Source organism: Thamnophis sirtalis, unplaced genomic scaffold (genome assembly GCF_051295495.1).
Source record: "Thamnophis sirtalis isolate CommonGarterSnake01/CBP01778 unplaced genomic scaffold, rThaSir2_p1.2 scaffold_9, whole genome shotgun sequence".
In the NCBI taxonomy this organism is placed as follows: Eukaryota; Metazoa; Chordata; class Lepidosauria; order Squamata; family Natricidae; genus Thamnophis; species Thamnophis sirtalis.
The window spans coordinates 73500821-73516460 of NW_028261389.1; the positions used below are offsets into that span (position 1 = coordinate 73500821).

Genomic DNA, 15640 nt, shown 5'->3' on the forward strand with positions numbered 1-15640 from the left:
TGTGGGGGAATTGGGATTTTGCAGTATCCTTCCCCTGGAGTGGGGAGGGAATGGGGATTTTGCAGTATCCTTCCCCTCGAGTGGAGAGGGAATGGGGATTTTGCAGTATCCTTCCCCTGGAGTGGGGAGGGAATGGAGATTTTACAGTATCCTTCCCCTGGAGTGGGGTGAGAATGGAGATTTTGCAGTATCCTTCCCCTCGAGTGGAGAGGGAATGGGGATTTTGCAGTATCCTTCCCCTGGAGTGGGGAGGGAATGGGGATTTTGCAGTATCCTTCCCCTGGAGTGGGGAGGGAATGGAGATTTTGCAGTATCCTTCCCCTGGAGTGGGGAGGGAATGGGGATTTTGCAGTATCCTTCCCCTGGAGTGGGGAGGGAATGGAGATTTTGCAGTATCCTTCCCCTGGAGTGGGGTGGGAATGGAGATTTTGCAGTATCCTTCCCCTCGAGTGGAGAGGGAATGGGGATTTTGCAGTATCCTTCCCCTGGAGTGGGGAGGGAATGGGGATTTTGCAGTATCCTTCCCCTGGAGTGGGGTGGGAATGGAGATTTTGCAGTATCCTTCCCCTGGAGTGGGGAGGGAATGGGGATTTTGCAGTATCCTTCCCCTGGAGTGGGGAGGGAATGGGGATTTTGCAGTATCCTTCCCCTGGAGTGGGGAGGGAATGGGGATTTTGCAGTATCCTTCCCCTGGAGTGGGGAGGGAATGGAGATTTTGCAGTATCCTTCCCCTGGAGTGGGGAGGGAATGGGGATTTTGCAGTATCCTTCCCCTGGAGTGGGGAGGGAATGGAGATTTTGCAGTATCCTTCCCCTGGAGTGGGGTGGGAATGGAGATTTTGCAGTATCCTTCCCCTGGAGTGGGGAGGGAATGGGGATTTTGCAGTATCCTTCCCCTGGAGTGTGGAGGGAATGGGGATTTTGCAGTATCCTTCCCCTGGAGTGGGGAGGGAATGGAGATTTTGCAGATTTTGCAGTATGTTTCCCCTGGAGTGGCTCTGTGTCAAAGGCAGAGAGGGGACCAGAGCTGTATTCCAGTTATCAGCTGCCTTCAGAATCGGAGATCAGTGGGGCAGACAAACAGCTGGAGCCTGTTCCCAGTGTGCACATGTGCAGAGTTGCAAGGCAAAAAGAACAGCTAAGAAACAAGGGCTGACTTGGGAGTAAAGACACAGGTGGACAGTGAATGGCCCCTCCCATAGGGAATAAAAGAGGAGCAAAAGGGGAGTGGAGCTTTCAGGAGACAATTAGTTCATTCCTGCCTTCTTGCAAAGTATTGCGGCATCTGAAAGATATCGGCCTGGCCACTCTCCAAGCCTGATAAAGGTCGGTAATTGTGAAATCTGATGAAAAACTGTTGGCCTGGACTTTGCTGGAGAGGAATTCACTGTAAATTAAATAAAAGGGTTTTACAGGGACGAGGACTCAGCTTCGTGCAGCTGGGGAAGCCTAAGTCAGAACAATCTATTCCATGAACCCACCAAGCGAGTAACCATTTCAACTTTGTGTAAATTTGTCCGCTGAGTTTTTCCATGGTGCCTTTGGTCTATTACAACCTCACTGTTACAAACGAACAAACAAATGGTTCTTTTACAGCCGAATGAAACAATCCAAGATGGGTGCGACAATCATTTTTGCAAGGTGAATGGCAAAGGAGATTTTATTTGGGAGAGGAAAATCACTGGCTGCCCTCCATTCGATTCCAAGAAATGCTTAGCTGAAGGGGTGAGTATAGAATCCCACCTCTTCTTAGACGCTTTTTAAAATGGTATTTGTTGTAGCAATGTGTTCAATTTGTGCCTTACGGAGCATCATCAGTGAAAGAGTCCCAAAGGTGCTTTTTCAGGAGGCCAGCTGGACTTTCTTGTTTTTTTTTTTCTTTTGAAGACGTTTCACTTGTCATCCAAGAAGCTTCTTCAGCAAGCTATACTGTGTACGGGCTCTGGGACGTCGGGGGGGGGGGGGGGAAGGGAGGTGGGGTCGGAGGGGGGAGGGGGGAAATATAGTATGTGTTAGATTTTAAAGTAACATGATTGCACTTGTATACTGTTGCTCTTTAATTCTAGTGTAAAAATATGACAAGCTGAATATATTGATAGATAGTAGAAATACACCGAAGGGAGGAGTAGAGGGAAAGAAGAAAGAGGGGGAGAGAGGGTGGGAGAGAGGATCGGAGGGAGGATGAGGAAGGGAGGGAGTGTATCGGGAGAGGGGAGTGGTAGAGGGGGAGGGGAAGTAGGGTAGAGGGGAATGTTGGAGGGAAGAACGAAAGTTGGAGGTGGGCGAAAGAAAGGGTGTATGGTGGGTCGAAGTGGTATATTGGGTTTGTATTTTGGGGGGTATTGTTGACAAGAGGGAGGGCTGTGTTTATTGTTCAATGTTATATGCCCCGGTTATGCACAGTATATATGTGATTGTACGAAATGAAATGAAAATAAAACATATTTACATATCAAGAAGCTTCTTCAGCTCCGATAGGATGGTGGGGAATGGAAGGATTTATATTCCTTGCAGACAGCTGATCATTTGCATCCTTTTAGAGGGTCGTTGAGGCCACTTGGAGGTTTATCAGTGTCCTCAGGGTCACCTGAGTGGTGCAAATGGTTTCTGTAGTCTGCAATTTTTCCTCTGGAAATCTATTCCTACTCCCACCCCATTCCAAGGGGGGATTTCGAAGAATCTCTACAGTCTTTCAACTATGCAATTTGGGATGAACACCCTTTGAATAGCCCCTGTCTATTTGCCTTAAATGATGTGTGGCTGTCTTCTTCTCTAGGGTAAAGTGAAAAAAGTTGGCAACACCTGCTGTGAAACATGTAAGTACCAAAAACCTGCTTCATCTCCTACAAGATTGCCACATATTTCTGAACAGGTGTGTGCGGCTGCAAAATGAAAAGAGAGGTGTGAAAATAATGTTACTGGATCATGTCTGTGGGGCCCTAGCCATGATGATGCCAGAAGGACAAAATGCCTGTGGCAATGGCATAATGCAAGCTTTCCCCTTTTGAAATTAAGAGCATTGCCTACAAATACATGAGGGATAGCGTTTGATTCTAACACACGAGGAATAGTGTTTGCATCTAATACGTAAGGAATAGTGTTTGCATCTAATACGTAAGGAATAGTGTTTGCATCTAATACGTAAGCAATAGTATTTGCATCTAATACGTAAGCCAATAGTTTGCGCCACCTAGCCTAAGAGCCTAGGTGGCGCAGTGGTTAAATGCAGCACTGCAGGCTACTGCTAGATCAGCAGGTCAGCGGTTCAAATCTCACCGGCTCAGGGTTGACTCAGCCTTCCATCCTTCCGAGGTGGGTAAAATGAGGACCCAGATTGTTGGGGGCAATATGCTGACTCTCTGTAAACCGCTTAGAGAGGCCTGAAAGGCCTATGAAGCGGTATATAAGTCTACTGCTATTGCTATTGCTATTGCTATAGTGTTTGCATCAAATACGTAAGGAATAGTGTTTGCATCTAATACATAAGGAATAGTGTTTGCATCTAACGCGTAAGGAATAGTGTTTGCATCTAACACGTAAGGAATAGTGTTTGCATCTAATATAAAGTGACCAGATTTTCAGATTGGTAAAGAGGGACACCTTTGACCCGGGGGGGGGGGGGGTGGTTGATTAAAAATTTTATACGGAGCAACAAAAATGTTCATACAACGCAAAAATAGTATTGTAATATTTTTTTTATTTCAACATAACTACAATTTACAAATATAAATTGTAACTGTTGCCAAACATCAAAATTTTGATCGCGTGACCATGAGGATGCTGCAACGGTCGCTAAGTGTGAAAAATGGTCGCTAAGTGTGAAAAATGGTCATCAGTCACTTTTTTCAATGCCATTGTAACTTTGGTCACTATGCCACCTTTTTGCCACAGTTCTTAAGTGAATAACTGCAGCTGGTATTTTGTTTTTGGATAGAATATTTTTTTTAAATAGTCTAAGACAATTTAAAAAAAGAATCCACAGAGAATAAATTGAAGTAAAACATTTCAAACTATTCCACAGAGAATAAATTGAAGTAAAACTATTTTTAAAAATTCTATGCACAATATATTTCAAAGTATTACGTATCTAATACGTAAGGAATAGTGTTTGCATCTAATACGTAAGCAATAGTGTTTGCATCTAACACGTAAGCAATAGAGTTTGCATCTAATACGTAAGCAATAGTGTTTGCATCTAATGCGTAAGGAATAGTGTTTGCACGGTCCCCTAGAGTCAGGTACATTTGTGCAAGGGGAACCTTTACTTTTACCTTTCAATAAAAGCTTTGGTTGACAAATGGTATGGTAGATAATTACGGAATTTGTTTAGCACTGAAAACCATCCCTTGTGACAAGGTCAACATGTCAAGGAGCTCGTCGCCCTCCGCTCTGCCTCCCTCGTCCCTCCTTTTGTTGAGTTCATCTGTCAATAAATAAAAGATGGTCTGTCCAGGAGGCATCCCAACCTTGGCCCAGTAATTGCTGTAACCAAAGCCAAGTCAACTCCAAGATAATTCTCGTGGTTGCTTACCCGGATATTATCGCATTCCAGCTCACCTCGAGCCTTTAAGTTAGTGAACGGTGCTCTCTGATTAACTTAATTAGCAAGGTTTTTTAATTTTTCCTGCGAGAATTAAAGTGTGGAGATGCTTAAGGAAGGATAGAATAGAATAAAATAGAATAGAATAGAATAGAATAGAATAGCAGAGTTGGAAGGGACCTTGGAGATCTTCTAGTCCAGTGGTGGGATTCAAATAATTTACCAACCGGTTCTCTGCCCTAATGACCAGCTGGGTAGGCGGGGCTCGGTGGTCATATGATCGTGTGGGCGTGGCCAAGTCAATGTCACTCAGGTCGATGGGCACTTCGCCTTAGTTGTTACAATGGTAATAAGGGTTAACCGGAGAGGCAGTTTCTCTAAGCAGAGCAATAAAGATTAGGCTAGAAACAACACCAGAATGTTTCCTCCCTGCCTTCCTTACAGGATTAGCCCTGTAAAGTGGGGAAAAACAAAAGGAGATTTCTTCCAACAGCCACTTCTCTGGGCTACTTAGAAAGTTAACAACGGGTTCTCCCAAATAGGTGCGAACTGGCTGAATCCCACCATTGTTCTAGTCCACCCCCCTGTTTAGGCAGGAAACCCTACACCACTTCAGACAAATAGTTGTCCAATCTCTTCTTAAAAACTTCCAATGTTCACAACCTCTGGAGGCAAAGTTGTTCCACTGATTCATTGTTCTCACTGTCAGGAAATTTCCTCCTTAGTTCTAAGTTGCTTCTCTCCTTCATTACTTTCCACCCATTGCTTCTTGTTCTGCCCTCAGGTGCCTTGGAGAATAGCTTGACTCCCTCTTCTTTGTGGCAGCCCCTGAGATATTGGAAGACCACTATCATGTCTCCCATGGTCCTTCTTTTCATCAAAGTACAGTAGATTTGAAAGAATTGCCACTGTTTGCACAGAATCTGATCTGCTCATATATTTGTAAATTAGGTTTCATGTGATCCAGGAAAACAGGGGGGGGGGATTAAATGTTGACAGCTGCACACGTTGCTAATCCATCATTTCCCGTTTTCTATCTCATTTCCTGAGCGCTGTGAAGGGCCTTTCATCCATTGTACTTGTTCTTACGTAGGCCTCCCAAGATCATCTAAGAGCCGAGGTGGCGCAGTGGTTAGGGTGCAGTACTGCAGGCCACTTCAGCTGACTGTTATCTGCAGTTCAGCGGTTCTAATCTCACCGGCTCAAGGTTGACTCAGCCTTCCATCCTTCCGAGGTGGGTGAAATGAGGACCCAGACTGTGGGGGCGATATGCTGACTCTGTAAACCGCTTAGAGAGGGCTGAAAGCCCTATGAAGCGGTATATAAGTCTAACTGCTATTGCTATTGCTATCATGAAGCAGACTCCTCATCCTGATAAAACTAAATAAAACCCCTTTTATTAAGGTTAAAGGGAATTCCTCTCCAGCAAAGTTCCGTCCAACAGTCTTTCATGATATTTCACAACCACAGACCTTTATCAGGCTTGGAGGGTTGCCAGGCTGATATCTTCCAAACGCCACTCTGTAGCAGACAATACTTGGCAAGACGTCAGAAACAGATCTTCACCCTAATAAACTGAACTAATTGTTTCCTGCAAACTCCAGTCCCCTTTCACTCCTCTTTATTCTCCACGGGTGGGGCCATTCACCGTCCACCTGTGCCTTTACTCCCAAGTTGGCCCTTGTTCCTTAAACTGTTCCCTTCTCCTGGCAGCTCTGCTCATGCGCATATTGGGAACAGGCTCCATTGTTCTTCTGCCCCAGTGGTGGCCGACTCCAAAGGCAGCTTCCAACTTGGACGGTCTTGGCCCCATCTCTGCCTCCGAAACAGAGACCTCATCAGAGCCTTCCCTAGACTCCAGGACTGGCCCATGTTCCTCCCCAACCTTCTCACTGTCTGAGTCTGCCACCAGCTCCACTGGCGAGCCACAACAGTACTTATAGCCCCATTTTGTAATCACTGTGGATTTGTAGTCCGGGCCCATTTTTAATCTCTGTTGAGCTTCATTTATTTCTTCTGGACTTGAATTATCTGGGCCACCACAAGCAATCAGTTAAAATAAGATGAGCAAATGAAACCTCCACAAGCAGCAACAGGGCCACCAGATCTGGAAGTAAGAACCCAAAGACCTACTTGATGTCAACAAAGAGACACAGTTTCTAGTTCTTTGCACCGGGATCTGGCAACTTTATTGTAGTGCAACATTGTGGTGGCAGGGTTTCCCCGAAGTTGTTGGAATAAATGGTCCCACCCAGGGGAGGGTTTCTCGCCCCGTTCCAACTGGTTCGGTTGGAACAGGGCCGGCAGCATCCTCGTGCATGCATGCAGTGTATGCATGCGTACTAGCGTCTGCGCGATGCTCCAGCTGCTCCTGGACGATCGCGCAGGCGCTGTATGCATCCTGCGCATGCGTGGAAGCGCAGAACTCATCAAAACCGGGTAAGGACCGCAGGCGGGCACGCCCTTCGCCGTTCCCAGAAGTTACTTACTTCTGGGTTCGGCGACCAACCGGTTCGCAGGGACCGCCGCGAACCAGTTGAAACCCACCCCTGGTCCCACCTGACCAATATTTCCTGAAAGGTGTGTCGTTTGTTTTTAGAAAGCATCGCCACAATATCTCCTTATTCCCATTAGACACCACCAGCAATATTGTTTTTCTGATTATTATTATTATTATTATTATTATTATTATTATTATTGTTGTTGTTGTTGTACAATTGTATCACAGCGGCCAGTTGTTTCGCCGGATTTGGCATTGGTTACTAGTCGGGCCCCACCCAGGGGCCTAGGACGTCGTAACGTATTTTCGTAATATGCGTGCAGATCCAAGCAGTGCGGCTTTTTGCATTTGACTGATGGTGATTTTGTCAATTTTTAACTGTTTTAAATGTAATTCCAGTGCTTTTGGAATAGCACCCAGTGTGCCAATTACCACTGGAATTACCACTGCTGGTTTGTGCCATAGTCGTTGAATTTCGATTTTTAAGTCCTGGTATCTTGCGATTTTTTCATGTTCCTTCTCGGCGACCCTGCTATCACCTGGTATTGCAATGTCTATGATTGTGACCTTATTTTTCTCAACCAGTGTGATGTCTGGTGTATTATGCGCCAGTATTTTGTCCGTTTGTATACGGAAATCCCACAAGATCTTGACCATCTGATTTTCGGTGACTTTTTCAGGCTGATGTTCCCACCAGTTTGTTGCTGTTTTAATATTATAATTTTTGCACAAATTCCAATGGATCATTTGTGCTACTGAATTGTGCCGCAATTTATATTATTATTATTATTATTATTATTATTATTATTATTATTATTATTATTATTATTATTTGTTCCATTTGGTTTCTTTGACAAGCCTGTTAAGCGCCTGCATTTGGGTTCCTGAGCCAGGCTTGGACATTTTATTTATTTATTTTTATGGAAAAAAATATTTTTTTAGCAGATTTTTTTTATTATTTTTTCCCTTCTACAACACCTTACAGTCATTACATCAACATTGTTATGTCATCATACCTGTAGATGTATATAATATTTCGCTTCTATACTTACACACCTTTATACACAGTTCTATATATATTTATATATAGTTTTTTGGCTTAATTAATTTTATTCTTGCTTTGCAGCCATTTGTACCAATTGTTCCAAATTTCATAATATTCCGACTCTTCTTTATCTTTTAATTTCAGTGTTAATTTGTCCATCTCTGCACAATCCAAAGGTTTTTTTTAATCACTAATTCGTCCGAGGGGGTATTATTTTGTTTCCAGCATTGGGCAAATGCTATTCTAGCTGTAGTTAGAAGATGTGTTAATATGTACTTAATTTTCTTTGTATATTTCCCTTTGATTATTCCCAGTAGAAAGATTTCGGGTTTGTATTTTATCTGTTCTAATTTCTTGCACCCATTTCCAAATTTTTGTCCGATATTTTTGTGTTTCCGGGCAGGCCCACCATATGTGATAATAAGTCCCTTGTACTTTTTTACACTTCCAGCAGGTCAGCTTCATGTTTGGGTATATTTTAGCCAATCTTGTTGGTGATAAATGCCAACGATTTAAACAGACCAACAAAGACAAGCACATAACTTAAAACAACACAGGAACTAAATGTTCCATCTTACAGCAGTTACATATCGATGAATCTTGACAGTTATTGTTTCCTCTCCTAAACATTTCAATTTTACATTTGTGGACATCTTGTTTCTTACTCCTTTTCGTGTACAATTCCTCAGTTCCACCACAAAACCGTGTTCGACTAAAGGGTGCTCGACGAAACCGCGTAGCTGACGTCATCACAGCGCGACAACAGCGCGGAGAAAAAAGCACGCTGTAAACGCTAAACCTAAAATTAACCCCTAAACCTAAATCTAACCCCCCTAAACTTAATCCTAAACCTAACCCTTAACCTAACCCTTAACCTAACCCTTAACCTAACCCTTAACCTAACCCTTAACCTAACCCTAAACCTAACCCTTAACCTAACCCTTAACCTAACCCTAACCCTAACCCTAACCCTAACCCTAACCCTAACCCTAACCCTTAACCTAACCCTAACCCTAACCCTAACCCTAACCCTAACCCTAACCCTAACCCTAACCCTAACCCTAACCCTTAACCTAACCCTAAACCTAACCCTAAACCTAACCCTAAACCTAACCCTAAACCTAACCCTTACCTTAACTTGAATCGGCTTGCTTTCAAAGCGCTATTTAAAGCGCCCTTCTTTCTCCACGCTCGCTGTTGCCGCCCTGTTGATGACGTCAGCGACGCGGTTTAATCGGGCGCGCTTTAGTCGAGCGCGGTTTTGTCGTGCCACGCAATTCCTCAATTATCAGACTATTATATTACCTATATTGTATTGTATCTACTTTTCTTACGTTAATATATCTTAACTTATCTTCTACCCTCTATCTTATCTCTATATCCTAATTGTTCCACTTATACCTTAATTTTACATTTCCCAATTTCTTATTTCTTGTTTCTATCATCTGGCCATTTGTACCATTTTTTTCCCCCAAACTAAATATTTTTTTTTCCAAACTGAATATTCTGACTCTTCCTTTCCTTGTATTTCCTTCATCAAATTGTCCTTCTCCACGGCTTGGACATTTTTTTTTAATTTTTAAAAAAGATTTTATTGGTAAAAAGAAAATACAACATCCATAACTTGTAAAAAACAATACAACTACATTTCGAGATATTCCCATACTATCAAATCATTATAAACATCAAAGGTTAGGTATCTTATTCCTTCCCTCCCTCTTCTCTTCCCTCATTTCTTCTTTTCATATCCTTTTCTTCCCTCCCCCCCTTACTTCCTTCTCCCCTGCCTTCCCTCCTTTCTTTTCTCCTTTCCTCCTTTCCTTCCCCCTCCTTTCCCTCCCCCGGTCCCCCCCTCCTTCTCACATACCTTCCCTCCTTCCCTTCCTCTTTCCCTCCTCCTTTCTTTTCTCTTAATCTCCCTCCTTTCCTCCCTCCTTCCTTCCTTCCTTTCAACTCTCCTTCTCTCTTTCTTTCCCTCTTTACTACCCTCTCCTCTTCCCTCCCTCCTTCCTCCCCCAGTTTCTTCTCCTTCTTCCTCTCCTTCTTTCTTCCCACCTTCTTTCCCTTCTCTTCTTTCTCTTCCTCCTCTTTATCCTTCCCCCCTTCTTCTGCCTTTCCTGTTCCTCTCCTTTCTCCTCTCCATCCTGACTTCCCTACTGTCCTCCTTCCCTCCCCTCTACCCTTTGTTACATTTACATATTTTCCTCTGCTGAGGACAACCTGGTTCTCTTTTCCTTTGGCTTGGACATTTTAAACATATTGTGCAACTCCTCACTTTTGCTTATGTTTCTGTTCTTGCTTGAACAAATTGTTTCATTTAATTCCCGTATTGCAGCCTGGGGAGTTTTCCCACCTGGTCTCCATTTTATTTCCACTTATCAGTAATTCGGTAGTGGTTTCCATATTCTAATCTTTAGCGTGCCCAAGAGAGCTTTGAACTTTATAACCAGTACTGGATTTTAATTTTTCGTTGAAAAGTCTCATTTCAACAAAGCTTCCACTTTCTGCAGTTCGAAACATAAGTTGTTTTTTTTTTAATCTGTACTCCTTCCAGTCCTTCCATATGATTTGGTTCATCGCTCTCCTAGCCAAGCCTGCCTTACTATGCCCAAAGGCATTTTTACTAGTCTTTGATTAAAGCAACCCATGTTCTGCCATCAGGCCATCATCTCAAGCCATGATTCCAAAATAGGTACCTCCCAGTTGTCAGGGTTCCGACCAGTGGTAGATTCCTAACTGGTTTACTACTGGTAGAAAGCATCCGGGCAGGTGGGTAAAGCCTCCTGCCGTTGCTGCTACCAGTTCGTCCAAACCGTGCCGAACTGGGAACAACCCACCTATGGTTCTGACCGATGCTCTAATTAAATCATGAGCCTCAAGCCAAGCTTCAAAAGAAATCCAGTTATTTATTAGCAGCTTCATGTTGGCATGTTCCCAAGTGAAGCCAGCTCTGACCCCATGTAATTTACGCCCTGGCTTTGAACCAGGTTTCCCCCCTCCCCCGCAAGGTGCGTCATCTGTCACATTCTCCAACGAAGCAATTTTGCGGGTTGTAGAGATCACTCCCCTCCGGCCACTGTGGGTAACCGCAGTGATGGCCTTGGGAGAGGGATGGCTGGAATGTGCTTTTGTTTTGACTGAAGTGCTCCCTTGCTGTAGCTGCAAAATTTGTATTCCCATCCCCCTTCCCTATGGCAACTCGAGAGTAGACCAGGGATGCTTTGCAAGTTGACACCAGTGACATGTTGTAGCCAGTTTAGCCTCATACTTAGAACATAGAACAATGGAATTGAAGGTATCATGGATGTCTTCTTGTCCAACACCCTAGTCAGGCAGAACCTATACCATTCTGGACAAATGGCTGTCCAATCTCTTCTTGAAAACATCCAGTGATGGAGCATCCACAATGGCAAGCCATTCCACTGTTTGTTCTCACTGTCAAGGATTTTCTCCTTAGTTCTAGGTTGGATCTCTCCTTGACAATCCATCCATCCATCCATCCATCCATCCATCCATCCATCCATCCATCCATCCATCCATGCATCAGAATACAGCTGAAATGGACCTTGGAAGTCTTCTAGTCCAACCCTCTGCTCAAGCAGGAAACTCTATGCCATTTCAGACGAAGTGTTGTCCAATCTCTTCTTAAAAACCTCCAGTGATGAAGCAACCACCATTTTTGACGACAAGCTGTTCCACTGGTTAATTGTCTTCACTGTTAAGAAGTTTCTCCTTAATTCCAGGTTGCTTCTGTTCTTGATTAGCTTCCATCCATTTTCTTCTTGTCCTGTCCTCTGGTGCTTTGAAGAATAAGTCAACCCCTCCTCTTCACGGCAACCGCTCAAATACTGGAATACTGCTATCATGTCCCGCCTAATTTAACAACCGATTGACCCAGGTTCAGGTTGGCTGTCATGGAAGGCATAGAGGTGGTGCAGTGGTTAAATGCAGCACTGCAGGCTACTTCAGCTGACTGCAGTTCTGCAGTTCAGCTGTTCAAATCTCACCGGCTCAGGGTTGACTCAGCCTTCCATCCTTCCGAGGTGGGTAAAATGAGGACCCGGATTGTTGTTGGGGGCGATATGCTGACTCTGTAAACCGCTTAGAGAGGGCTGAAAGCCCTATGAAGCGGTATATAAGTCTAACTGCTATTGCTATTGCTATTGCTATTGCTATTGCTATTGCTATTGCTATTGCTATTGCTATAGACCCAGTTATTAAATTATTTGAATCCCACCACTGACCAGTTGCCAGGCCACTGCATTTGCTAAAGCTAATGTCATCCTCGTAATTCTTAAAGGAGCCGTGCTATTATTGAAAAGCTGTAAGCCGATTGCTGCTGACTGATAATCCATGCCCTGTTAATTTTGCACAACTAACATTTCCTCTTGCGTTTCAGGTGTCCAGCCAGAATGCAGGCTAAGCACAGGCAGGCTAGAATTTGTGAAAGTAGACAACTGTGTGAATGAAAACCAGCTGAACCTCCATTACTGCGAGGTAAGGAGCCTAGGAGAGCAAAGGAGAAGGGTTTTTTTTTCCCCATACTGCAAAGAGCTTGTGTCTAATTGCACAGAGCAGTAAATTATGGTTCAGATCAGGGGTGGCATTCACTTACCTTCCCTGCCAATTCGCGAATGTGAGTGCCCATGCTCTCTCTCACACTTCGCTCACACGCGCCACCTCCGCGCATGCACACAGCCTTTGGTGAATGCACTTTTGGTGAAAAAAATGCCTAAATGGGATGCGGTGGAGTCGGGGCGAGTGAGTGGGGACACCCACGATTTCCACTACCGGTTTGGTTGAAACAGTCCGAACCGGTAGAATACCAACTGTTAAATCTGGTTCCGATTAACCCTAAAACTATAGAAAATCCTCAACGCACGATCAAAATTGAGCCCAAGATGAGTTTTGAGTTTTGCCAGATTTTATGACATTTCTTGCCAGCCGTTGTTAACTGAATGACTGCAGTTGTTGAGTTGGTAAGGTGGTTGTTAAGTGAATTGGGCTTCCTCATTGACAGTAGGTTGTCAAGGGGGATCACCTGGGTACTTGAGAGACCGCCTGCTGCCAATTACCTCCACTAGACCGATTAGATCCCACAGATTAGGCCTCCTCCGAATTCCATCCGCCGGCCAGTGTCAACTGGTGACTACCTGGAGGAGAGCCTTCTCTGTGGCTGCTCCGACCCTCTGGAATGAACTCCCCGTGGAGATTCGAACCCTCACCACCCTCCAGGCCTTCCGCAAAGCCCTTAAAACCTGGCTGTTCCGACAGGCCTGGGGCTAAAGAACCGTTGCCCCCCGTCTCGAATGGTATGACTGTTGTGTGTTTTTAAATTATGTATTGTTTTGTGTCGTTTTTAATTTTTGTTTGTATCCCCCTTCCCTAGTTTGAGTTGTGAGCTGCCCTGAGTCCCCTTTGGGGAAAAGGGCGGCATATAAATAAAATAAACATTCAAACATTCAACATTCAAACATCACATAACCCTGGGACACTGCAACTGTTATAAATACCTGCCAGTTATCAAACTTCTGGATTTTGATTGCGTGATCACGGGGATGCATCAATGGTTATAAATGTGAAAAATGGTCATAAGTGTTCTGACCTAGGCTTCCCAAAAGCATGAAGCCGACTCCTCGTCCCAATACAACCCCTTTTACTTACGTTAAAGGGAATTCCTGTCCAGCAAAGTCCCGGCCAACAGTCTTACAAGAGATTTCACAATTACAGACCTTTGGAGAGCTGCCAGGCCGATATTTTTCAAACTCCATGCTGTAGCACAGTGGTGGGTTTCAAAAATTTTTGGAACCTCTTCTATAGGTGTGGCCTGCTTTCTGGGTCCACTGGTGGAACCTCTTCTAACCGGTTCGGTAGATTTGACGAACCGGTTCTACTGAACCGGTGCGAACCAGTAGGAACCCACTTGGCAAGAAGTCAGGAACAGATCTTCATCCTAAATAATTGAACTAACTGTCTCCTGCAAACTCCACTCCCCTTTCGCTCCTCTTTATTCCCTATGGGAGGGGCCATTCCCCATCTACCTGTTGCTTTACTCCCGAGTTGGTCCTTGTTCCTTAGCTGTTCCCTTCTCCTGGCAGCTCTGCGCATGCACACAGTGGGGAACAGGCTCCAGCTGTTCTTCTGCCCCACTGATATCCGACCCTGAAGGCAGCTGATAACTATCAGACGGCTCTGGCCCCCTCTCTGCCTGTGACACAGAGACCTCATCAGAGCCTTCCCCAGGACTGGCCCATGTTCCTCCCCAACCTCCTCACTGTCTGAGTCTGCCACCAGCTTTGCTGGCCACCGGCAGGCCACAACAATAAGTCACTTTTTCAGTGCTGTTGTAACTTTGAACAGTCACTAAATGAACTGTTGTAAGTCAAAGAGTACCTGCATGAAATCCTACCATTGGTCAGTCCAACCAGCCAATTTTTTGTAGCAGATTAATACATCAAGTCATGGATGATTATGAATGTCTAGAAGGAGAAAAGGGGATGTAGTTAGAAAATGATTGTTCATAGGCTGTTTAATCCCCAGTTACCTCTGTGTTGAGTGGTAGGACATCATTCATCATCTTCCCTGAAATATACCATTTGATAAATCACTCCTTCTCTTGTTTTTACCCCCGTTTGATTCCTTCTCTATTCTGTGTCGGCTTTGTAATGATGTGCCAGTTGGCACGGCCCATATGCATTTGTATAGGCAGTCCTCGACTTATGGAGCCTCTACCATGAGGGTTGTAACTTGATGCATTCACAATGTGGACATCACAGGACACACCTGATTTTTACAGCCCTTTTTTTGCTGCAGTCGTTAAATAAACTCATTGCAGCATTTGTACCCAAACCCAGGAATAAGTGTTGGTTTTTGGCAAAAATGCCATACATCATAATCAGTAGAATATTTTTTTTGAATCCCACCACTGTAAGTGACTAATTGTAAGCCAAGGACCACTTGTGTAGGAAAACCTTCCCCCCCAAAAACAGCAATATTTTACATGCAAAGCCTCCTCCTCCTTTCTCCTTCTCCTCTTCCTCCTCTTCCTCCCCTTCCTCTTTCCTTCTCTTCTTCTTCTTCTTCTTCTTCTTCTTCTTCTTCTTCTTCTTCTTCTTCTTCTTCTTCTCCTTCTCCTTCTCCTTCTCCTCCTCCTCCTCCTTCTTCTTCTTCTTCCTCCTCCTCCTCTTTTTCTTCTCTTTGTCTCCTCCTCCTCTTCTTCTCTTCGTCTCCTCCTCCTCCTCCTCCTCTTCCTCCTCCTCCTCTTTTTCTTCTTCTTCTTCTTCTCTTCATCTCCTCCTCCTCCTCCTCCTCCTCCTCTTCTTCTTCTTCTTCTTCTTCTTCTTCTCATCCTTCCTCTGTCTCCTCCTCCTCTTTCCCCTCCTCCTCCTCCTCCTCCTCCTCCTCTTCTTCTTCTTCTCATTCTTCCTCCTCCTCCTCCTCTTCTTCTTCTTCTTTTTCTTCTTCTTCTTCTTCTTCTCCTCATCCTTCCTCTGTCTCCTCCTTCCTCCTCCTCCTCCTCAGCTCTGCCACCCTATTCCTTCCACCAGCTTGGCACA

The 15640-nt window shown here is 44.5% G+C and overlaps 1 protein-coding gene across 1 annotated transcript in view; it reads left to right on the plus strand.

Annotated features, from left to right (window-relative positions):
* VWF (von Willebrand factor) overlaps positions 1 to 15640 on the plus strand; it is a 183449-nt gene that overhangs the window by 167090 nt on the left and 719 nt on the right. The window contains exons 49-51 of the mRNA XM_087722260.1: positions 1596 to 1724; positions 2776 to 2815; positions 12484 to 12581. Coding sequence (XP_087578386.1) covers positions 1596 to 1724; positions 2776 to 2815; positions 12484 to 12581 — 267 coding nt within the window. The remainder of the gene's footprint in view (positions 1 to 1595; positions 1725 to 2775; positions 2816 to 12483; positions 12582 to 15640) is intronic.